The sequence below is a fragment of the Coenobita brevimanus genome, chromosome 71 (genome assembly GCF_032717465.1).
Source record: "Coenobita brevimanus isolate Jiangsu-jjx chromosome 71, ASM3271746v2, whole genome shotgun sequence".
Classification (NCBI taxonomy): domain Eukaryota; kingdom Metazoa; phylum Arthropoda; class Malacostraca; order Decapoda; family Coenobitidae; genus Coenobita; species Coenobita brevimanus.
The window spans coordinates 36,939,296-36,964,065 of NC_137024.1; the positions used below are offsets into that span (position 1 = coordinate 36,939,296).

Genomic DNA, 24,770 nt, shown 5'->3' on the forward strand with positions numbered 1-24,770 from the left:
AAGAGTTAGAGGTGATAGGAAAGATGAGAGAAATAGGAAGAGAAGAGGGCAGATAGGAAAGGAATGATAAAGGCAAAAGAAGAAGTAGGCAGCACTTATTTACAAGGTGTGTACAAGATAATCTTGGGTTGAGACCGCTGAATGGATAAGGGAATATTTGAATGATATTGTGCATTGGAGGGAGCACAGACAGTCAAGAAGATGCTGGATATAGCAGTTGAATGTGAGATAGCAGGATATGAAAGTTGAAGAAGCGAAACAAGTGTTGAAGGGTCAGAATAGGTTGTTGTTGCATAATGCTGGTCTGTCTGGTTGAGCAAACCTGTCAACCCCAGGTAAGCTACTGCTTTGATGAGGCCATCCCACAGGTACAGTACAGTGTATGTGTGTGTCTGGTGCCTCCTTATGGTAGACAGTATCTTACTGGGGTTGAATTAGGGTCCTTCCCACAGTGAGGTGCAGGGAAACGATGAGGTTTGGCTGCCAGGTGCATGCTGCAGCTGTTTCACCCAGGGTCACAGCTCCACCATGTACAGTATAGGCATTTTTTCAAAATGGATAGAGAAAGTATATATGGAGATGCACAGGTCAGGGATTGTCAACATAGTCATGGCCTCACAGCTATTTATGAAGCATGTTAAAGAAAAGAATACCGGTATGTGAATGATATGCCATTATGTTGGAGTGGAGTACAGTATTTTTAACCACAAAGCATAAATTTCCCATCCATCCCATGATGTAAAAAAAAAAAATAATAATAATAATCCATGCTTTAAGCCAGTTTTACATGATGTGAAAGAGAATATAGTGAAGTATCAGTACAGTACACATGATATTAGGTGAATCTCTCTCATTTTAGTCATCCATCTATCCATCCGGCATCTAAACCCGTGTTGCCCCATGAGAAGCATAGGGGCCCAGGGTTAGGCAAGTTGGTCCTGACATTTACAATGAGAGTGACCAGCCTCACTCATCCATGAGTGGCATTATATGAGCAATAAATCCCAGTCATCCCTTGGAAATGAACCGACACAGGCTTAATCCAGTTGGAGCACCTTAATTACGCACTAAAACACTAGGTGCCATAGTTTGGTTATGTGGTTACCACCCAGCCTGGTAAATGGTTTCATGGTGTACAGGAAACCATTTGGCTTGTCACTTAATGTAGAATCACCCGTAGACAAGGAAAAGTAAAGAATTAAGGAGAGAACAACATAGGGAGGAAGGAAAGAAGGAAGGAAGAGAGGAAAGGGCAGCCACCTGAGAGCAGCACTACATCAAGTAAGTGGATGGTGAGTGCCCCCACATACCACCTCATAATGGAATTACTTCTGGGATTTTATTTAATCATTTACCTTTTTATTTTTATTTTTGTTACATCACAAGTAGTTTTTAATGTGGTGAGATAAAGGTCAGATTTTTAGGTTTGGGTGTGTCAGTTTGTAGGTCAGTATCTACCATAGTATAGTATGACCAGGGAAAATACTGTACATGTATTTAAAGATTAAAATTCAGAGCACTGCAGGAAAAGTTTCAGATCCTCCAGTTTCCTTCACACACAAAATTTACCGATATGAAAGGATGATACTCAGTATACGACATGCCAAAGTATGGGTCTGCCAGTTATTAGGCATATGGTAGAGTTTGTTTAACCATGGTGAAGCTGGAGGCTGAGAATAGTTGGCTCTGCAGCATTCAGTGAGGGATTTATTTATGTCATGTATGGCACTAAATTAGACATGGAGTATTAAAAAGTTCTGATAATTGTCAACAAACAGTTTTACTGAACATCAGATGCATACTTCAAAAATCCACTTCAAATTATTTTCCTCCTCCATCCACACACTTATTCCAGTGTTGCTGCCACTGATAAAAACAATAATGGAATTCTTCATTCTTGGTGCTCTTCAGGACAGTTTCATATTAGATTTCTTCAGTTGTGTCAAAACAGTGTCCTTTCATTATGGCCTTCAGTTTGGAGAGTAACCATAAGTTGCATGGTACTGAGTTAGGTGAATTAGGTAAAGTTCGGTTTAATGGAATATTATTCTTGACCCAGATCTGCTGAGTAGCAAGTCATGTATGACTAGGCCTGTTGTTGAGAAGCAGTAGCCACCCACCATTGCATTCCTCACATTGTCTGCATCTCATTGTCTCACGCATTTATTTCAGAACTTCCCTGTAAAATGCTGCAATAATGGTAAAACATCTGGGGATATATTCTGTGTGCACAATTCTTTCCACTTCAGAAAATGCAAGCAGTGTGAGTTTTGCCTGTGATCTTTACTGATGAACTTTATGAGGTCATGGTGACATTGACGTCCTCCACTGGGAGCTCTTGTCTTTTGGCCTCTAGGATATATGTGTAACCTCAGGTTTCATTCTTTGTTGTGACAGTGGATAAGAATGCAGGATCTGATATACCCTGCAAATCAGGCTGGAGGGAGATTTAACACAGTGCACTTTTTGGTCATGTGAGAATGTGGAACACAGTTGACAGCAAAATATTGACAGTTAGCATGTCATATAAGCACATGTTTATCCATGCTACACTGCATCAGAACCACATATTTTGTTGTCTGGTGATATATGGCATTTAGAAGAATGGCTTATAAATGGTAAAATGGCCTGAATCAATGGCCATTCATTACAAATGGATGAGACCATTGTCAGAGTTTTTTATTACACCTTGTAATAATTGTCAACAGACAACATCTCAGTTCAGAGTTAAGTGAAGGATGATCTTGAGCACTATACAGCTTAAGCTGTGAATGGCAGTTTGAATGATGAGATTAGATGTGTGGCCCATTTCTCCTTGTACATTCTTGATACAGTAAACTAATTTCCTGCATTCTTGTTTTCATTTTTGCCATGTCAGGTAATGGATGGGACTTGACTGTATTAGTGTTGTGATGAGGAGGGGTAGATTGAGATAGTTTGAGGATGTTGAGAGGATGGAGGATGACAGGTGGGTGTAGAAAGTAAGAAGTGAATATTGGGAGTAGGGTTTTGAGAGGCTGACTGAAAATGTCCTGGGATGAGGTCTTAGAGACAGTGTGACCTCAGGGGTAAGGGACTGAACAGGGACGCTGCCAGAGATCGAGCAGCATGAAGAGCCACTATTAGGTGACCAAGGCTGACACATGTAAGCATGTTGAAACCTTTTTAAATGATACATAAACATCATGATTCCTATTCCCATGTCAAGATTATGTCCACGTCATTTATTTGTGGGAAGTATTGTCAGGATGATAATGAATCTTTTACTTCTGCCAGCAGTTATGTATTTTGAATACTAACATTTTTTTGTGGTTTTCTAGCTATCATAAGTTTACACGAGGCAAGGACCTGAGCCACTACAATGCTGATGACCTTGGCTGTATACTAGGATCCAAGCGGGCAAAGATCCTGGCAGAAGTTGCAACACAGGAAGAGGTTGGCCTTGGAGGGGAAGCAGGGGAGGATGGGAAGGGGCATGTTGATCACTTAAATGGAGTTACCACCATAAATGGAGGAAGTGCACAGGTAAGATATTTGCTGTTGTTGTATCCTGTCTTTTGCAATAATTGTTGTCTTGAATATTATCATATGTTTCAGTATTAGTATGGAATATCATAGCTAACTTCAGTAAGTGGCACTGAGAGGAACCTACACATGGAGACAATGTGGACCCTGAGTGGAGTAGTTGCAACATTCACCTGGGAGACAAACCTCCTCATATTTACCAACACTTTACAGTGGGGAAGGACCTTGGTCCGACTCTGGTGAGGTACTGTATACCACAAGAGTCTGCTGGTTCCCTACATGGTATATATATATTGTACTCTGCCAGTAGGACAGCCCCTCAAAAAGCAGTTGCTTACCTATGGTCAGTGGGTCTGTTCATTCAGACAGACAACAATAGCAACCTCAGCAAGTGGGATTTAGTAGGGTCCCTGTACAACACGAGATTGGTTATGTAGAACTTCGTGCTGAATCAAGTTCATGCTAAAACATGACACATATTTACGTGGAAATTAGGGGGTTAGACTTCTGGGAGCCCCATATTTTTCCAGAAAAGAATATATATATATATATATATACATATATGTATATGGTAATCCCTCTAATATCCGAACATCCCCCCCCCCCCCCAACCGGACATAATCGTCCCGGGATCCAATATTCCCCCCCCCCCCAAAAAAAAACGAACTTTTCTCGACCGTAATTTGAACTTGGCGCACGGGGCGCGGGACAGCTTTGTTGTGGCGCGTCATTCCTCCGATGTCCGCTAGAGCACCCCTGCATCCTCCCCACTTTCCGCCTGTCTCTCATCACAAGTACACGCTCGTCATCATGGCTGCCCACGTGCTCACTTTTGTGGTGGTGCCTTACCTGCTACAGGCACTCCTGCTGCTCTTGTGCCTCTCCTTCGTGTGTGTGATGATGGCCCCGCCACCTGAGAAGAGGAAGAGAGTGGTGTTGACTCTGGAGAAGAAGCAGGAGATTTTGGAGAAAGTAGATGCGGGGTGGTCTTCTTCCTGCATCCTCCGCGAGTTCAACCTGGCCCGATCTCCTTTGTTTGATATTAAGAGATCCCGAGACAAACTCATGCAGTACATGGCTGACTCCTCGTCGAGAAGCAAACGCAACGTAGAGAGGAATATGATGTTCACTCCCAAGTTTGCTGAAGTTTGCTGGTATCGACAGCAATGTGCTGCTGGTGTGATGGTACGTGGTACGGAGCTGAAGGCTGCTGCTGAGAAGTTCGCCAGGCTTCGCGACGCCCTAGACTTCAAGGCATCTGAGGGTTGGCTCTTCGCATTCAAGTTACGGCATGGCCTTACCAACCGTAAAGCTCATGGCGAAGCTTTGGATGCTAACGAGGATGGAGTTGACGAGTTTCGGCAAAAGGTGAAGGGCTTGATCGACAGGGAGGGCCTCACTCTCGGTCAGGTCTACAACACTGACGAAACTGGTTTATTCTATCGCTCTTTGCCAATGAACACTCTAGCCAAGGAGACGGAAAAGCGTGTACCTGGCCGCAAGCTCTCCAAGGAACGGATATCAGCTTTGTGTTGTGCCAATGCTAACGGCATGCACCGGCTTAAGCCCGTTATTGTTGGCCGTGCAAAGCAGCCTTGGTGTCTTCATGGGGTGATGGATGTCCTTCCTGTTGTCTGGTACCATTCTTTGAAGGCATGTTTTACAGCCCAGATCTTCAAAGACTGGTTCCACCTCCACTTCGTCAAGGAGGTCATACATTACCAGACGGAGACACTGGGAATCCCGCGCGACCAGGTAAAGGCCCTCCTTCTCCTCGTCAATGCACCTGCCCACCCGTGCGACAAGGACTTGGTGGCTGAGAATGGCCGGATTAGGTGCATGTTTCTGCCACCTGATACGACTGCTCTCATCCAACCAATGGACGAAGGAGTGATCGTGGCAACAAAGCACCTATACCGACAGAAGTTCCTGGATGAGGTGATGGTTGTTCTCGAGGACGAGGACGAGCGCAGGGAGGGACGGGACAAGCGAGGCCAGCGGACTTTGGAAAACCTTCGCCGCTACGACATCAAGTCTGCAATCTACAACTGGGCCAGTGCATGGAAGGAAGTCCCTGTCAAGACTCTAGAAAATGGTTGGTCTCGTCTGCTTCTCGGAACGGATGTGGAGTACGATTTTCTAGGTTTTGATGTGGATGACTTCCATGCACATCTACTTAAGCATGGCGACGATGTTGATGTGGACGATGTGCGTGAGTGGTCGGATGACGACGAGGGCGATCCTGGGTATCAGACGTTGTCTGATATTGAGATCGCATCTTCAATTGCAGGTGTCAGTACCCAGCTTGAAGATTCCGACGAGGACGGCGATGGTGATGCGGACTCCTTTCAGCATGACACAACTCCAGCCATCCCCAAGCTGAGCACACTCCGGGAACGCCTAGAGTTCATTCTGGACTACCTGGAACACCCGGACTGCGACAGGGAGATGGGGCCCTTGGGACTTGTGGAGGAAGTGCATGCTTTCAGGCAGCGCATCATCAATTGTCAGAATCGTCGTTCCTTGCGTCAATCAACGATTGACAGTTTTTTCAGGCCCGTGACCCCCGCTGTGCTCAGCCCTGGCTCCACTCCGTTGCCTCCCCAAGACAGGCCCTCATGCTCCGAGCCACAGCCCAGCATATCAGCCACGATGGAGTCACCGCTCGACGTGAGTTTGCGTCTGTCTTCAGAGTCGTCTGCAGTGGGTACGCCATCACCACGACCCAGCGACGCACCCCTAGGTCACCTGCCAGTGATACTCTCGGACTCTGACAGTGAATAGACACCAAGAACATCTTCACTAGACCACACGGGAATTTACAGTGTTGTGCAGTGAAAAAAACTGTGCATTGTGTTAAGGATTTACAGTTGTGAGTGAAAAGACAATTTTTGAACTAAATTTAACGTAAATAGACTTGTGGGTTTTTCCTTTAGAAAATGGTTATAAGAGTGGAAAAAGTTAAAGTGCAGAGTGCAACACTTATTAAGTTACAGCGGAGCATAAGTTAGACAAGAGAGCGCACTGTGAAGAGAATGGACTTCTGAGTGCGAATGACTAAGTTCAGTGCAAGACTTCATGAACAGTGTACTGCAAGTGCTTCAGGAAATCCTTCTTGCTGTCAGAGTCCGAAAGGAGGTGGTTATTCATTGAGATGGCCATGGACTTGCTGTAAGTAGGCAGAATGTTTCATACTGTACTGTACTCTATTTTCCATACTATACTTACCTCAGACACCTCATTTCACTCTTTTATGTCCCTTATTGGTGTGAATATGCTGTGTCTTAGGTGCTATGCATGTGCAGTAGGAAGGTGTTTTTCTGAGTTAGGCTAGGTTAGGGTCCATAAGTACCAGTCCAGGAGCCAGTGACTTATGAGTACCCAGAATGTTGAATGTTGTATGAACCTACCTCAAAAACCGCATTCTATGGTTCTTTTGCATTTATTTCAGTCTTTTATGTGCCTTATTGGTGTGATTTGGGTCTTAAATAGGTGCTATGCATGTCCAGAGGGAGTTGTACAGGTGTTTCTCTGAGTTAGGATCCGTAAGTACAAGTCCGTAAGCTGGGGCCCAATATCCCGACAGGATCACTATCCGGACCTCCCTGTGGCTCTATTACGTCAGATATTGGAGGTATTACTGTATATATATATATATATATATATATATATATATATATATATATATACAGTAGAACCTCTCTCATTCGGACTATATGGGGGGAAGGGTTGTCCGAATTAGCAGATTGTCCAGACCATCAGGGTAATCTCCAGTTCATACCAAACTCTATCTACATATGGTATGTTTGTTAATTATTAACATATGTGGCATATGTCAACCCTACGTAACTGCAAAAGATGAAAGGATACTAAAATAACAAAACTAATCATGTACAACAGTTTTGTATTGCATAATTTACAGGTAAGGCCATGACAAGAAGCTAGCCCATATTTTAAATTGTAGTAAGTGACTAAGGCCCGTGAAGGCAAAAAAATAAATTAATTAATTAACTAATATTTGGAATAAAAATATAACTTATGTAGGCAGAAAATACATTGTCATCTTTGGCATATTGATAACACGCATATGGGCAAGAAGCTAATGTTTGATGTACAAGTAAAGCACATTTAAGTACAGGTAACTCGCACGGAACACGATCTCACGGAACGCGCTCGCAATTATACACGGTAAGGGCTGGGATACATATAAGACAACGTAAGATTAAAAAACCATTATGAAAACTACAAATTAACGCAGGAGAGGCCTTTGAAAGATCAAATCCTCGAACGTCACCACAGCGCGCAGTTTGTTTTGATTATGTGACGATCTAGGCGGGAAATTATTCAGTGAGTGAGACATTCCCGAGTACAGTAGCACAGTATTTATAAGTTAAATATTTACAGTACTGCACTGTTCTGGTAAGTTTATGTGCAACTTAAAGTACTATTAAATAACGTTAAAGCAAGAAATAAAGTCTTATAACCAGTTTACCTGATAGGCGTCAGAATATTGCCTTTTTTATTTGTTCGTTTTTTCCACAATACTGTACAGTATCTGTAAGTTAAATATTTACTGTTCTCGTATGTACTGTACTTGTAAGCACTTAAATAAAGTTAAATAATTAAGTAAAGCCTTGTAACCAGTTAACCCGAATTATATGATTACCCATGATCGGCGTCGGAATATTGCCTTTTTTGTTTGTTCGTTAAACTCTTACTGTACTGCTTTTCTATGGTACTGTATTTGTAAGTTAAATATTTACTGTTCTGGTATGTACTTGTAAGCAATTAAAGCATTAAATAAAGCCTTATAACCAGTTAACCTGATTAATATGATTACCCATGATCGGCGTCGGAATATTGCCTTTTTTTTGTTTGTTCGTTAAAGACTTATAATAAGAGAAAAATACATTTTTGTCTTGGTATCTTAACCTATTTGCTCAGGTTTGCTGTAATGGTTTGCAACTTGTAGAAAACTGTGAAAACTTTCGAGAAGTGAAAGAAAATCTGGGACATGACCTTGACTTCACCGTCTCATGTATCATCTGTCAGTTCACCACCGGCTATCGTGATGGGTGGATGTACGATTTTTTCACTCGTGGCCATGCCTAACCACACATAGTTACACCCATTATCTCAACCCAGACAGAAAATACAACCTTTTTCCTCCCTTGCAAAACACAAACAACCACCCTGTTTACGAGACAGCAATATATATTGCGAAAATAACAAGGTAAAATGATAAAGATGAACGTAAAATGATAGAGAAAGATGAACATGTTATGACGGAAGAAATACGTTTTCCCCGTCTGTAAACGTATTTATTTCTGCTTTGTATTTGTATTCGTAATAATTAGACTTATTGTTAGTTCTGAAACTGCATTACGATTCTATTTTTAGCCATTCTTGTGGTGTGGGAGCTGGAAGTTGTGACACAACTTCCTTATTGCTAATCGGACTGACCCTCCACTTTATTCTCCCGTGGCAGAGTCTAGCCTTGGAGGACGTGCAGTTTTCTCATTTAGGACTGAAAATTCAACTCTTTCGCTCCCTTTTCCAAGCATGGGCACAACGATAACATAAAAAATAACTCGAAACTACCATAAACATATATCAAAAAGGTGTAAATGTATTCATAACATTTTTTTTTTCCAGCCATTCCTAACAGATTATGTACTGAAATCATTCGATATCACAGCACTGCATTTCTAAGTTAAATATGTACTGTTCTGGTATGTACTTGTAAGTTAAAGCACTGGTACCAGTTAACCTAATTTGTATGATTACCTATGATCGGCGTCGGAATGTTTCCTTGTGTTTACGTACAGTATTTGTGTGTTGAAGTTTTGCTCTGGAGTACTGTATTTGTGAGTTATAACATTAAATAAACCTTCTAACCACTTAAAGTGCTTTCTAGTGACAGATAACAGCAAAGCAACACATTTGGGGGGTCTAGGGAGCAAAATACGGAGTAGTTTAAATATACGCGATTTCGCACCTAACACGGCACGGTAGGAACGAAACCCACGTGTTCCGTGCGAGTTACCTGTACAAAAAATAACCTACAGTAATCACTAAACACTGCAGAATATTCTGACCCATTTTTGTGTAAGCAAACTCCTCCTTTTAACACCTTTATTCATTACAGAAGCTACACTTGCATTAAGGGGCACTGTAAGGAGGATTAACTTTTGAAATACAACGTAAAAATATAAATGGTTGGTGAACTAGTTGATGGAACGAATGCTAGCATGTGTTTAAACAGGCACCCATGCTGCGACCTAGCGTGATCCGACACTAAACGAATGATGATCGCTTTCTGCGCCGATACTGAAAATGACTTTAGAATTACTTTCAACATATTTTTGGAGCTTATTATTTATAAATTTTGTCCGGATTAACAGAAACCCGGATTAAAGGGGTCCGGACCAAAGAGGTTCTACTGTGTATATATATATATATATACACACACATATATATGTATTTATATATACAGTAATCCCCATACTATCCAGACACTCACTCTCCGGACACCCCACTTACTGGACATTATGGGCCTGGACCTTCAGAACCCAAAAATGGCCAAAAAAAGAAAAAAATCCCCCCCCAAAATCCTAATTTTTTCCCCACCCGTAATTTGAAATTGCCGCGCGGCGCCAACAGCTGTGTACACCACGTCCCCTTCACCCCTTCCTTCCTCCCCCCTCCCCTGTTAGGGTTGCCATTTGTTATTTTTCATTACCAAATGTGGGCTAATTAGGTAATGAAAAATTTGTTTGGTAATGAATCAGAATACTGTAATGTACTGTATTACCAAACGGATTTTTCACATTTATGAGGATACACAGGATGGAGATGGTGGATTGTTTGCTCTTCCTAATTAATCTGCTAGCCTACATTGTGTGAAAATAATCAACATGCTGTTAATTATAAGAAGGGTGATTACATGTATTTCCACTTATATCTATCTATCTATTGCCAGACGCCATAATTCCGTGAGGGGTGGTCATTTGACTTTGAGTTATTTGTTTTACAGGGAGGGGCACTAACCCTCCTCCAACTCACTTGCTGACACGTAGGGAGCACGTATGGTCTGGTTATATGGTTACCACCCAGTGTTGTAAATAGTTTCTTGGCTTACAGGAAACCATTTGGCTTGTCACTCGATGTAAAGCCACCTGTAAGGGAAATTTATATAATTAGTGAAAAATAAATGCTAGCTTTGCGAATTTGGTTATAAAAAGTTAAATTTGGTAATGAAAATTGAGGAGTTTGGTAATGTGACTGTTGCGATCAGGCAACTCTGTTTCCCCGTCACCAACACTCCAACAGTTACTGCCTAACTTCGATTGCGAGTAGATGCTTATCGCAATGGAAGCCACACGTGCTCATTTTTTATGAATAAACTGCAATACCTCGCCACTAGACCAAACGGGAATTTGCAGTGTTGTGCAGTGTTAAGAAATTAGAATTTAGAGAGCAAAGGAAAAAGCCTATGACAGTCCCTAGAGAGGTGGTGAACTGGGCAATGAGAAACCTTGGCTTGGAGGAGTGGCTGGTTAGAGTGGTTATGGCTATGTATGTGGGTGCCCACACCCAGGTAAGAGTGAATGGAGGTTTGAGTGATGAGTTTTCTGTGAATGTTGGTGTGCATCAGGGGTCAGTTTTGAGTCCCATGTTGTTTATCATGGTACTTGAAGCCCTCTCACGTGACTTTAGAAACGGACTTCCGTGGGAGATGTTGTATGCTGATGATTTGGTGTTGATTGCAGAGGACGAAAGGGAGGCGGAGGAAAGGATTAGGAAGTAGCGAGATTGTATGGGGCACAAGGGCTTAAGGGTAAATGCAGATAAAACAAAAGTGATGATATCTTGGGTTGTTGGCGGTACTGTCAAAGACGAGGGAGAGTGGCCATGTGCAGTTTGCCACAAGGGCATGGGAAGTAATTCCATCTTGTGCAGTGTTTGTGATAAATGGGTGTACAAGAGATGTAGTGGTATCAGAGGTATACTGCGAGATAATGCCGATTTTATGTGTACGGCGTGTCAGGGAGAGCAGATGTAGATTGTCATGCTTGAAAGGATTGAACTTGCTGGTTAATCTCTTGAGTGTGTGGAACAGTTTTGTTATTTGGCAGACGTGTTGTGTGCTGGAGGTGGGGCTGGAGCTAGCTCTGTGGCAAGGGTGAGAAGTGGTTGGAAGAAGTTCAGGGAGCTCTTGCCTCTCCTGACATTGAGAGGGCTCTACTTAAGTGCTAAGGGGTCTTTGTATGCAGCATGTGTTAGGAGTGTAATGCTGTATGGTAGTGAGACCTGGGCAGTAAAGGAGAAGGATATTCACCGGCTCAGACGTACTGAAATGACAATGATTAGGTGGATGTGTAGTGCATCCCTGTATGCAAGGTCTGGGGGGGCTGGGTTTACGATGGAAGAGTTGAGAGGTAGGATGGGACTGGAGTGTATTGGTGTTGTGATGAGGAGAGGTAGATTGAGATGGTTTGGACATGTGGAGAGGATGGGGGATGATAACTGGGTGAGGAAGGTGAGAAGTATTAATGTTTGGGGTGGGGTTACGAGGGGTAGACCGAGAAAGACATGGGACGAGGTCATTAAGTGTGACCTCAGGGTTAAGGGACTGAACAGGGAGGCTGCAATGGATCGTGCAGCGTGGAGAGCCGCCAAAAGGTGACCGAGGCTGATGCATCCAAGCATGTTGGAGCCTTTAAAAACGAAACGAACGAAACAAAACGAAAAGAATAACTGTGGAGTGCAAATTGGTGGTTGAAACTGGCGTGGTGCAGTTAAGAACAATGTGCAGTGTTAAATAATTATAACTCACAGTGCAAAGAATTAAATGCAGCACAACACTGGATTACTGCACGTGCTTCAAGAGCATTTTCACCACTGCCAAAGCCTTAGAGAAGGCAGCCACAGATGTGCTGTAAGTACCCTGGCTGAGGTACAGTCACTTCTAATTCCTCATTCTCTGGTTCCTTTTTATTTATTTCATGCGTTATGTCCATTATTGGTTTTAATAGGGTCTTAAATAGGTTTTAATAGGTGCTATGCATGTCCGGTAGGGAGTTATTTAGATAGCTTTCAAAGTTAGGCAGGGTTAGGGTCCTTAACCCCTAAAACGCGGCCGTGGACAGCCGACCCCCCCCGTGTGGCGGGGTTGTATCGTGGTCTGAGTACCTGTAGGAAAATATTTGCCAAAAATCAGAGATTAACCCTAGAACATTATAATTTTTATGGCAGATAGAACTTACATTCAGCTTTCTCCTGAGACAGGTGTTGAGCCTTCGTGGACTACCCAAGGACTTGTGGAGACTTGCAAAGTTGGGTAACAAAATCTTCACTTTCACACCTCCAGCAACCCGGTTTCCCCTCTACCACAGCCTCAGTCTGTCACAGTACACTTTATACTACAACGTACAGGTAGTTTGGAATCCGTATTTGTACAATAAGCACTGAAAATAAGGCTACAATCAACGGAGCGTACGGCCGACATGCAGCGCGGCGGCGGTCTTCCCGTCACTGAACAAACATTTCCCTTTTCACAGCTAAAAACACGTATACTACATTATTTTCCTTCATAGTACTTCCCAAACGCTCGCATGGCACTATTACGGCCATAAAAATCACTGTCACTGCCAGTATTGTGAAGCGGGAATGAGAAAGACCACCGCAGCGTGATTTTATTCTGCCTTACGCCAGTCACTTTATTCTCGCTCCTGCCGGCCGCTCGCACTTCATTTCTATCGCTCTGTTTCACGCTCGCCGTCAGTTTAGTGCCTTATTCATCAGTATCACTGTTATTAGTTATAAAAATAATATTTTCTACACACCAAACTGTCACTGTCATAACATAGAATAGAAAAATATGCTTTCAACTTCTTACACTGGAGTGACTGTCACTCTCAATACTTATATTATTACTATGTACAATAATTTACACTGAAATCACTGTCACTGTCAGTGGTATTACAACTACATACACTAATTTACACTCAACAGACTGTCACTGTCAGTCACGTACAAGAAAACTAAACACTCGTATCACTGCCACTGTCAGTATTATTTACAATATTTTTACCCTTATTTTCAATATCTACTCAGGCTGTGGTAGTCAAAGAAACACGGGTAAGCACACAGGGGAATTTGGCACTCTTTGCACTGCAAGGAGGTGCGTCTAAATGTTCTTTCTTGCCGGGTAGTGTGGCTGCACACATGGCACCTCCTCAGTGCTTTTCCCCTCTTGGCAGTGCTAGGCAGTGGCTCCAGGTGGTGTCGCTGAAGGTAGTCCTGGCACTGTAGGCAGTCTGGAGGTGTCTGTAAGTGGCACCTGGGACCTGATGGCAGTACCTGCCCAAAACACTGAAGCAGCTGGTAGACACAAGTCTTAGAAAACTGCCTGAGAGAGTAGTTAGCTGCGTTCCTGTTCTTGATCTTATACAGGATGAAGGCGTTCAGCATGCACATATCCAGCAAGTGCAAGAACACCTTCCTGTACCAGCGCCGGTTCCTCCTCAGGCAGTCAATCCCGATCATCATATTGGACTTGTCCACCAGCCGCATATTGACGTTGTAGTCAATTACAGCATCAGGCTTCATCACAGGATCGCCAGTCCTTCTGTCGACCTTCCCTGTGGCTTGCATTTCCCCCTTGTGCACTGTGGTGAGCAGATTGACGATCCTCTTGTCGTGCCACCTTATCGTCAGCATCTTGTCGGATTTCTTCAGGTGCACGTCTCCCCGCTTTGATCTTTCAGCCTCGGGGAAGGCAGGGTAGTGTGCCCTATTGCTCCTGACAGTGCCACAGGATCCGACGCCGTGCTCTGAAAGGTACTTGGCGAGTTTGGGTGCTGTATAATAATTGTCCGTATACAGGACATGATTCCCGCCAAAGTACTTTTCCAGAAACACTTTCACCACAGAGCTAGAGAATCCAAGGGGGTCAGTCTTGTCCAAGTCCACATTGCTGGCGGTGTAGATAACAAAGTCTAGGATGAATCCCGTCTTGCAGTCGCACAGCACGAAAAACTTTATTCCATAGCGGTGGCGTTTGCTTGGAATATACTGCACGAACCGAAGACGGCCCCTGAACAAAACCAAGGACTCGTCGATCACTACTTTCTTGAAGGGCCTAAGGAACATCATAAACTTGTCCTTGATCATGTTCAGGATTCCCCTCACTTTCCATAGGGGGTCAGTCCGGGAAGGCTCATCGTTGTTGGCAAAGTGAAGGTACTTCTTGAGTTGCCTGAAACGATCCCGAGTCATGTACTTGTTGAAGATGGAAGTGGGGCAAAGATCGTCAGCACTCCAGTACTCCTCGAGCTTGTGCTTCCAGTTATGTGGCATCAGAAGCATCAAGCCGATGAATACAAATAGTTCCCGGATCGTCACAGGAACCCATGCTGCCATCCGTGACGTGGATGGCGTTGCACCTTCACCTTGACGAACTGCAGCACATTGTCCTTCGTACCTGTTCGTCTCGGTACAAATCTGCTCCATGACTTCGTTATCCAGGAAGGCCAACAGGTAGTCCAAACATTCACCACCCTCGGGGACAGGGAAGTCAGCCTGGATCCCACACCCAGTGGAATCAAAGGGCAGATCCTCTGGCACAAAATCAGAGCCCTCAGACCACACGAAGGCATCCAGAGCGCCCTGCCTAGGCTGGGAGTGGGTGGGTGCGGCAGGGGGTGAGGCAGGCCGTGTGGCAGTGGGTGAGCTAGGTCATGCCTGTGTGGTGGTGGTGGGGAGAGTAGGAGAAGGTTTAAGGTCACTCGCAGTAGCCTGGGTGGTGAGTTGCGTAGTGCGGTAAACCTTACCATTAATTCTAGCACTGGGAGACACTTTCCTACTCATGCCAGCACGAACACGGGGCCTACGAAAACCAGACTGCCTGCTTCCCTTCCGAGGTGGTGAAGGAGACTCTGAAGACTCAGGAGAAAGCACAGCAGACGAAGATGACGACAGAATGGGGCTGGGAGTGCGAGGCGGTATGGCTGCGGCATGACCTGGGGTAGGGGACAATGGCCGGCCTGAGGAGAACAATGGCTGGGAACCGGGGTCACCACTTCGCTTCCTCTTGGCCCCCTTACCATACACCACTCCCTTCTGCACTGGAGCCTTGCTTGACGAGGTGCTAGGCACAGGAATTGTCTCTTCCTGCACCTCAGACTCAGCACTCGATAAAGTGTCTGATTCAGCAAGGCTCGATAACACCGCAACGTCACTACCGTAGTCCATAGAAGCTTTCAGTAATTCTAGGCCTATAGCAGACTCACTTAGGCCCTTCGCACTCCCTAGTAAGGGTTTGGATGGGGTAGAAGTCACAAAGCCCTTTTTCGGAGGGCTGGAAGGCACTGACTCGGAAGAGCTGGAATTTGACATGGTGTCACCTTCAAAGACTGCGGTAAACTGACGCTAAACAGGGGCAAACTGCGCGAAAAAAAGCTAGTGTGACAACTGGGGAAACAAGTGTTTCCAATTAGCATAAAGTGCTTGCGAGAGGAAGGCGCAGATTGACATGTCTGAGCAGTCCGCGCGCTGCCATATATCACGGCGAGGGTGGCCGGGCAGCGGTGCGTGTGCGAGTAAAAAAAAAGATACTTGGCAACAACGGAGGTCAGTGGTACAAAGGTCAAGTGTGCTAATAGTAGCTAAAGAGTGGCGGTACTGATAGACAATACCAGCTTGAGCGTGCTTGCCCGCGGTTATTCAGAATTAACTAGAATCGCAAACGCGACGATCTGCCGTTATGTCCTTTTCGCCAAGCATCGCAAACGCGACGATCCGCGTTTAAAGGGTTAAGCACCAGTCCAGGAGCCAGGGGCCCACTTTCCGGACGGGACCACTTTCCGGACATGCCTTTGGCTCTTATTATATCAGATAGTGGAGGGATTACTTACATTACAGTATATGTATGTATGTATGTATATATATATATATATATATATATATATATATACACACAGTATCTTCGTGTCCAGCACGGTAATATTGTCATGCATGGGTCACGTGTTGGACCAAAAACATGTTGGACTAACAATAGAGCTTATGGGGAAAAATGAATTATGTCAGCAACCCTCGGAAAAGTCACCCTAAATACCTACCATATACCTATACATATATTGATACTATTGTAATTATAATAAATGGTACTGTGCTATGAATGATAATTAACCTTTTAGGATAGTGTTGGTGGGCTTGCTGGGAATGGAAGATGGTATCCAAGGCTGTAGTTAGTCCTACTGGGTCCCCGGAGGATGGCTGCTGGCGTCACTAGCGAGTAATGGCTGTTGCAGCTCCTCAACCTCCCTCATAAATCCTTCGAAATCAAACCTCCCTCATAAATCCTTCGAAATCACACTCAGAATCACTATCTTCGTCCATTAATCCTCGGCAAAGTGCATGCTTCTCACACTGTTGCCAGAGCCCCGTCTCGTGACTGTGGAAAGTGATTGCTGTCGCTGACTCGGTAGAGAATAAGGAGAAGCAACTTTGTTTATAAACTGGTACGCACGCTGATGAGAAGGGTTTCAAAACGATTGATATTTATTCTAAAATATTAATACGTATGCAGTGTCAGGCTAAATGTTCAATGCTGTAGTACGATACATTCTCTGTCGAGTCGCCTGGGTTTTGGTCACACAGTTTTCCCCATCGTATCCTCGGCAGATGAATTCCAAATGCCCGTGGTATCGTCGGGAATTTTACCATGTTACCGTTCCGATTTACCATCGTATCCTCGGCAAACCTGGTATGAAGCGCTGTGTGATAGCCTTCGGCTGCCAGGATCTTGTCTTAAGTTTTTTATTATGATCACGTTGGCTTCATTCATGTCGTAGGCCTTGGCAATGTCAACTTTCCTCTCCCCTTTCTTCTTCCTCTCGATGCTTTCTAGCTTGGTGGCCTGAGGGAGGTGCCGACGCTTCTTGGGGTTCTCAGAAGGCTTCCTAGGCATCGTGAGCAGGGTAAAATGCAGTAACAAGGGCAGAAAATGCAGCAAGAAAAAAGCACCTTCCAATGCAATTATGCGACTGAGTGGCTCTGTGGCAGGAGAAATGTAAACAAAACATCACATGACACCAGAAGTGTTTTTAATTGGCCGGCATCACGATCACGTCACGATAGCGGGCGAGGAAGGCTACTTGATCAGAAGTTTTTCATTGGCTATCATCATCGTGGGAATGTCCAGTATGGCCGTGTTGGACCGGGGGTGATCGTGCTAGAGTGAACTCTGCGGATTCGGCCCACTTCTCGGAGCTCTGTGCGTGTTATGCTAACACACTCGTGTTGCAGTAATTAAATCGTATTAAATAATACTAATTAATTGCTCACCGTGCTGGACTCGAATCGTGCTGGACTAATGCGTGCTGGACGCGAGGGTACTGTATATATATATATATATATATATATATATATATATATATACTGTATATATATATAAATATATGTATATATATAAATAAATATATATAGCCAACGGCCATACCACGTTGAGTACACCGCTTCCCATCCGATCAGCGAAGTTAAGCAACGTTGGGTCTGGTTAGTACTTGGATGGGTGACCGCCTGGGAACACCAGATGCTGTTGGCATAACTCCCTACGTGTCAAGTGGGGTTGGTGGTGAATTAGTGCCCCTCCCTGTAAAACAATTAACTCTAAGCCCTTGGCCACCCCGTTTGGGATACATGGCGTCTGGCAATGAATGAATGAAATATATATATATATATATATATATATATACAGTGTTGGGCAGGTGCGCAAAGACTTGTGCATTGCGCATCGCACGAGACCTTGTGTGGTATTGCACTTTTGCACATGAAAAGGCAGGTGCGCAAGCACATTTAGTTGCGCTTGCACAACTAAATTTGCACTTGCACACCTGCCTTGTGCACCTGTCCTGTGATTGCGCGCAGGATTGCGCACTGCGCAATCCATGGGACACGTGGTTTTGGGAGCTGCCCATATGGCTGGACAAGGGATGGGGGTAGCCTGGGTGGGTTGCGAGGGTTCTGGATTGTTGGGGGGAGGCAGGAGGGTAGTACCGTTTCTTAAAATGCTTCAACAGAGATAATGTATTTTAATATTTTTTAAATTAGTATTATTCTTGGTAAAAAACAGTGGAAGAAATCAGTAGGATAGAAGTTGTGGAAGTAATGAAGAAAGTCAAATTGGGGAAAGCCCCAGGAATTGATGGAGTGTGTGTTGAAATGCTGAAGCATGGGGGAGAGATAGTAGTAGAATGGATGTGGAAGATGTGCAGATTGGCCTGGGAGGAAGGTAGAGTCCCAGAGGATTAGAAGTCAGGTATAATTATTCCCTTGTACAAAGGGAAAGGGGAAAAAGAAGTGGGTGGTAATTATAGAGGCATTTGTCTTCATGATGTAATAGGAAAAGTGTATGGTAGGATACTTATTGACAGAGTTAGGGAAAGATCAGAGGAATTAGTTGGAGAAGAACAGGGAGGCTTTAGGAAGGGAAGAGGTTGTGTAGATCAGATATTCATTCTTAGATCTTTAGTGGAAAAGTTTCTAGAGAAGGGAGAGAAGTTATATGTGGCTTTCATGGATTTGGAGAAAGCATATGACAGGGTGGATAGACAAGGATTGTGGAAAGTATTAAGAATATTTGGAGTAGATGGGAAGTTGTTGAATGCTGTGAAGAGTATGTATGAGGGTGCTAAGGCTGCAATGCGTGTGGATGGTGAACTGAGTGAATTTTTCTCTTTGAAGGTTGGGTTGAAACAGGGATGTGTCATGTCTCCATGGTTGTTCAATCTGTACATGGAAGGAGTAATAAAAGAGATACAAGGTAGGGCAGTGGATGTTGGAGTGGCCGGGGTGAGAGAGGGTAGTGTTTGGAAACTCTCTGAACTGTTGTTTGCAGATGATACTGTGTTGTTGAGTGAAGACGAAGGGAAGCTGCAAGACTTGGTGGATGAGTTTGGGAGAGTGTGTAAGAAACGGAATCTGAAGGTGAATGTGGGGAGAGGAAAGTGATGGTCTTTGAGAGAGGTTAAGTCAGTTAATGTACAGTGAGGTTGGATGGTGAGGAATTGGAAAATGTGAGTACGTATAGGTACTTGGGTAGTGTGATGAGTAAGGATGGAAGTTTAGAGGGTGAAGTGCTTGAAAGGGTACAACAAGGAAGAAAGGTTGCTGGTTCCTTGAAAGCAGTGGTAATGGGGAAGTGAGCATGGAAGTGAAAAAGTTACTGCATGACGGTATTGTGATACCAACTCTAATGTATGAAAGTGAAGCTTGGACGTTGTTGGAGGGACAGAAGTCAAGAGTGAGAGCAGTGGAAATGAGTTATTTAACCCCTCAACCATGGGGCATCACTTTCGTGACACTTGGCAGCAAGGGATCATACCACGGGGCGTCACTTTTGTGATTCTGTGTTATTTTGAATTCGCCTGGGCTTTCAAGTGGTGGCTTGTATCATCTGTCAGTACTACCAGTGTCCAACACTAGTCAGCACTCGTAATGTCACTTGTACTCCCATCCATTGTTGACAGTTTAGCCATTTCTCCTTGTTCTTGACTCCCCTCCTTACCTCCCCTTCATTACCCTCTCCTCTCACCTGCCCGGCTGTGCTACGCTAAGTATATCTTTCCTGGAATTTTCCACTGATTTCATCCATTGAAATAAGCCCTATGCCCTATTCTTATACCAAATAATATATACAAAAAAAAAAATAAGGTAAGTGATAGTGCTATACATCTGGAATTGGCTAATTATCACCTGGCAACACCTCACATGCAGTCATTTGCTAATTTTCGCTGTTTATTTCCCCTTGAAATATGCCATATAATCTATTGTAATAAAAATATATATAAGGAGGAAGGGAGAAGCCAAAGTGATATTTACATTCGCCTGGAACTACCTAATTTATTATGTATTGTCTAGATTTCCTGCCAATCAGTTCATAGCGTATATATTAGCAGCTGTCACCAGGCTGAGATTGGCAGCTCTGCACTTCCCCTAGGCAGCCCACGACACACTGTTTACTGTCGTCTTTCAAGGTGAAAGCACGTCGGATTCGCGCCTGTCAAATTTTGCCCCTTTTTAGCTCCATGCAAAGGGCCCTGTGACCTCTACCTCTGCTAAACCTCGTGTGGAAAGAGGTAAAGGGATAAGTGATTGGTGTGGAATGTGAACTGGGTAATTTGTCAATGAAAATGATAGAGAGTGACTACGATCTTTCTGGTGAGTAAAACAGTGCAAGTGGAAATGTAAATACTGTAATGTGTAAATAATGTGTAAACAGCAAGTGAAAACAATGAATGTAAATATAAGTGAACAGTGGAAAATAGTTTTATAAGTTACTACAAGTGACAGTGCCTAACACAGTGTAAATAAAATAGAAATGTAAATAATGTTAATAAAATAGAGATTGTAAATAGAAATGAGTAGTTACATAAGAATACGAGTATATATATATACTAGGAGTAATGAAAGTGAAAGTTTCACTCTAGCGTGTATGAATACAGTACTATGAGTTATGAAAGTGAAGGTGAAAGTGATAGATCTTGGGTAAGATTGATGCGGAATGGTCAACTTCCTGCATCATAAATGAGCACTGTTTTCCATGCTTGACCATGGTAATTTCATGACTTTGGTTTATTGGTCTGCTTGACCAGATTGACTAGTGTTAAACAACAGGAACAAGTGTTGTACGTTGTACTGTAGTGTAGTCCTTTACAATGGCTTTCAAGCTAGGTTATGTAAGAAGGAGGGCCAGGGGAGAAGTCCATTGTCTGGATGGATTCACTTTCCTGACATGCCTCTGGCTCTAAAAATATGGGATAATCGAAGGATTACTGTACATAACCTCGTCCAACTTCGTTGGCGGAGGTAATAAATTATTGCAGCATAGGCTGCTCACCAGTTAAATAGAAATATGAATATATATTTTCATCAGATCATCCACATCATTATCAGAATTATCATCTTACTGTAATTCGCATGTAAAATACTGTACAGTACTGGGTTAGGTAGGATCCAGAAACAGAGAGAGAGAAATGTAAAATTGTTAAACATCATGGCAGTGAAATGGGCCACACAGCCTTTCACACATCATTAAATCATCATCATCATCATCATTGTCATTGTTGTCATTGTCGTCGTCATCATTCCATCATCATCCATCATCCAATCTTACATTGCCCCATGAGGAGCGTAGGAGCCCGGGGCTAGGCAGTTGGTCCCGACATTTAAGATGAGAGTGACCAGCCTCTCTCATCCCTGAGTGGCATTACATGAGCTGTCAACCCCAATCACCCCTTGGATATAAACCTTCACCGGCTCAATCTGATTGGAGTGCAATAATTACCCACTAAATCACCAGGTGCCAAAATTTGGTTATATGGTTACCACCCAGCATAGTAAATGGTTTCCTGTTGTACAGGAAACCATTTGGCTTGTCACTCAGTGTAAAGTCACCCACAGGCAGAAGGAAGAGGAAAGTTTGAAGGAAAGAAAAGAGAAGAGGGAGTGTAAAGTCGTCTGCAGGCAGAAGGACAAGGAAAGAATGAAGGAAAGAAATACAGAAGAGGATGGAAGGAAAGAGGGATGGAGGAGAGGAAAGGGCAAACGCCCGAGAGCAGCACTACATCGAGTGAGTGGATGGTGAGTGCCCCCACCTACCACAAATCATCATTATTATTTTCTTTTTCATCCTCATCCTCCTCTGGAAGAAATAATATAATTAAACACTCACAGCATTAGACATCATCATTCTTGCTTAACTAACTTACTTGACTTCTTCCATGATGTTTAAAATCTTAAAATGACTCAAGAGCAGTAGATATAATTTACCTCAACTTTCAGAAAGCATTTGACACTGTCCCTCATAAGTGTCTCATAAGCAAAATAGTAGCCCAAAAGGAAATATACAGAAATGGTTGCAAGATTGAAGACTGAAGACAGCGAGTTGTGATAAACGGAAAGGAATCCAAATTGCATAATGTAATTAGTGGCGTTCCCCAGGACTCAGTACTTGAACCAATACTTTTTATTTTCTATATAAATGACATAGATGAGGGTCTAAATTGTAAAATATCCAAATTTGCAGATGATACTAAAATAACCAGTAAAGTAACTTCAAATTTAGAGTGGCAACAGGTACAAAGTGACCTTAATACTTTGGCAAACAGTTACAAAGTGACCTTAATTCTTTGCCAAGCAGGGCAGAAAAATGGCAAATGAAACTCAACTTAGAAAAATGTAAAGTACTTAATATAAGTAACAACGTCTATGCGGATTACAAAATGAACAATATCCAGTTATCAAGTATAGACAGTGCAAAGGATCTTGGTGTGATAATATCAGATGACCTTGAACTGAGTAAGCAGTGCACCGAGGAAGTTAAAATTGCAAACAAGCTGGTGGGTTTTATGGGAAGAACTTTCAAGTTTAAGTCGGAAAAAGTCATACTTGCCATGTACAGCACATTAGTGCGTCCCCATCTCGAGTCTTGTGTGCAACTCCAGCCTCCGTACTACAGAAAGGACAGAAAAGTTAGAGAAAATACAGCAGAGAATTACAAAAATGATACCATGACTGAGAAACAAACCATATGAGGAACGCCTTGAAGAACTTAAATTTTATCCATCTATAGCCAGATGCCATAATCCCGAAAGGGGTGGCCATTTGACTCTGAGTTATTTGTTTTACGGGGAGGGGCACTAACCCTACACCAACCCACTTGCTGACACGTAGGGAGCACGTATGGTTTGGTTATATGGTTACCACCCAGCATTGTAAATGGTTTCTTGGCTTATAGGAAACCATTTGGCTTGTCACTCAGTGTATTATTTAGCCTAATGAAATGCAGGGTAAGAGGTGACCTTATTGATGTTTTCAAAATCATGAAGGGATATGACAACTTAGACATGAATAAACATTTTGAAATAGACCAGTCGAGTCAAACCAGGAGTAATGGCTGCAAAATTATGGGAAGGCATTTCCAGTCCCCTGAAGCAAAATATTTCTTCTTCAACAGAGCCATAAATATGTGGAACAGATTGCCCTCTTATACCGTGAACAGTATCTCGATTAAGACATTAAAAAACAAAATACAGTAGACAAGTATTTGCTCGAGAATCCTCAGCTGACTGTTTTTCTGTCTGAATAACTTACTTTTACCAGCTAAGTGTAAGTTCATTCCCCTTCTGTCTACGAGACACCCCATAAACTTAACGTACCCGTACACAGCCTGCGTCACGTTATTATATACTGTATTTTTCAATTTATTCAATGCAAATATAGTAATATAAGCACAGATTAGGATCTGCACAGATGGCCCTGAGTTAACAGTCACTGCTCTTGCTTTAGACCTATGATGGGCTGTGGATCACTGAGGGTCCCTTTTAGCTAAGTGACCACCAACGGGATTTTTTAAAAATGTACCAGGGGTCACTGCTTCAGGAGGTAAGTTGTATTGTCCCGCATGGGAGAGTTCCTCGTATCAGTGGAGTGAACGGAGCTGGGGCCTGATTGACGCTGCATACCTTAAAAGTGCCAGGCAAGGCTGCCGCACCACCCCTGAACATCCACACTGTGCACTGTGCAATTTCCACATTATGTCTACAGACACCCCGTTTACTCAACGTACCGATTCATAATGTCATGTCATAGTTATTTGTTTATTTCGTTACTTTCCCTATTCAGGTTATTCAGACTGGTAGCATATAGATAAAGTGTTATAGATTGTAACTTTTCCTTTCCAGTCCTTCCTATGAAATTTCCATGTTAATTTTTCCATGCTGTATGGTGGTTTTTCTTACTTTCCTGGAGGATGTGGGGGTGGGGGGAGTCTTCATGCTGTACTACTCTTATCTTTCAGCATGAGGAGTTAGATCTTGTAGTCATACTCTACTCTGTAACAAGCAGCCTCGAAAGGACCAGAAGGTCTGTTGCTGTTTCCTTTGTACAGTATATTCCTCCTCCTCCTCCAAATGGGATGTGGTAGGTGGGACCCTGAAACAAGGAAAGTCTTTATCTATCTGTCTGTTGCCAGATGCCTTATTCCCATACGGGGTGACCACAAACAAATCACCTCCATGTCGCCCTGTCCTCCGTCATTTCACTGCCGTGCTCCCAACTCACACCCCCATCTCTCATATACCTCTCCACTCCATCCCTCCATCTCATCCTCGGCCTCCCCCTCCCTCTCCCCCCCTCCACCTCACTCACATACACTCTCCTCATCAGTCTCTCACCCG

General features: G+C 43.5%; 1 protein-coding gene and 1 non-coding gene across 2 annotated transcripts in view; both read left to right on the plus strand.

Annotated features, from left to right (window-relative positions):
• LOC145406749 (uncharacterized) overlaps nucleotides 1–24,770 on the plus strand; it is a 73,877-nt gene that overhangs the window by 20,178 nt on the left and 28,929 nt on the right. The window contains exon 4 of the mRNA XM_080277848.1: nucleotides 3,321–3,525. Within this exon, the coding sequence (XP_080133974.1) occupies nucleotides 3,321–3,525 (205 nt within the window). The remainder of the gene's footprint in view (nucleotides 1–3,320; nucleotides 3,526–24,770) is intronic.
• Nucleotides 18,018–18,136, plus strand: LOC145406894 (5S ribosomal RNA). The gene has a single exon (XR_013898602.1). It is a non-coding gene; the product is annotated as a 5S ribosomal RNA (ribosomal RNA).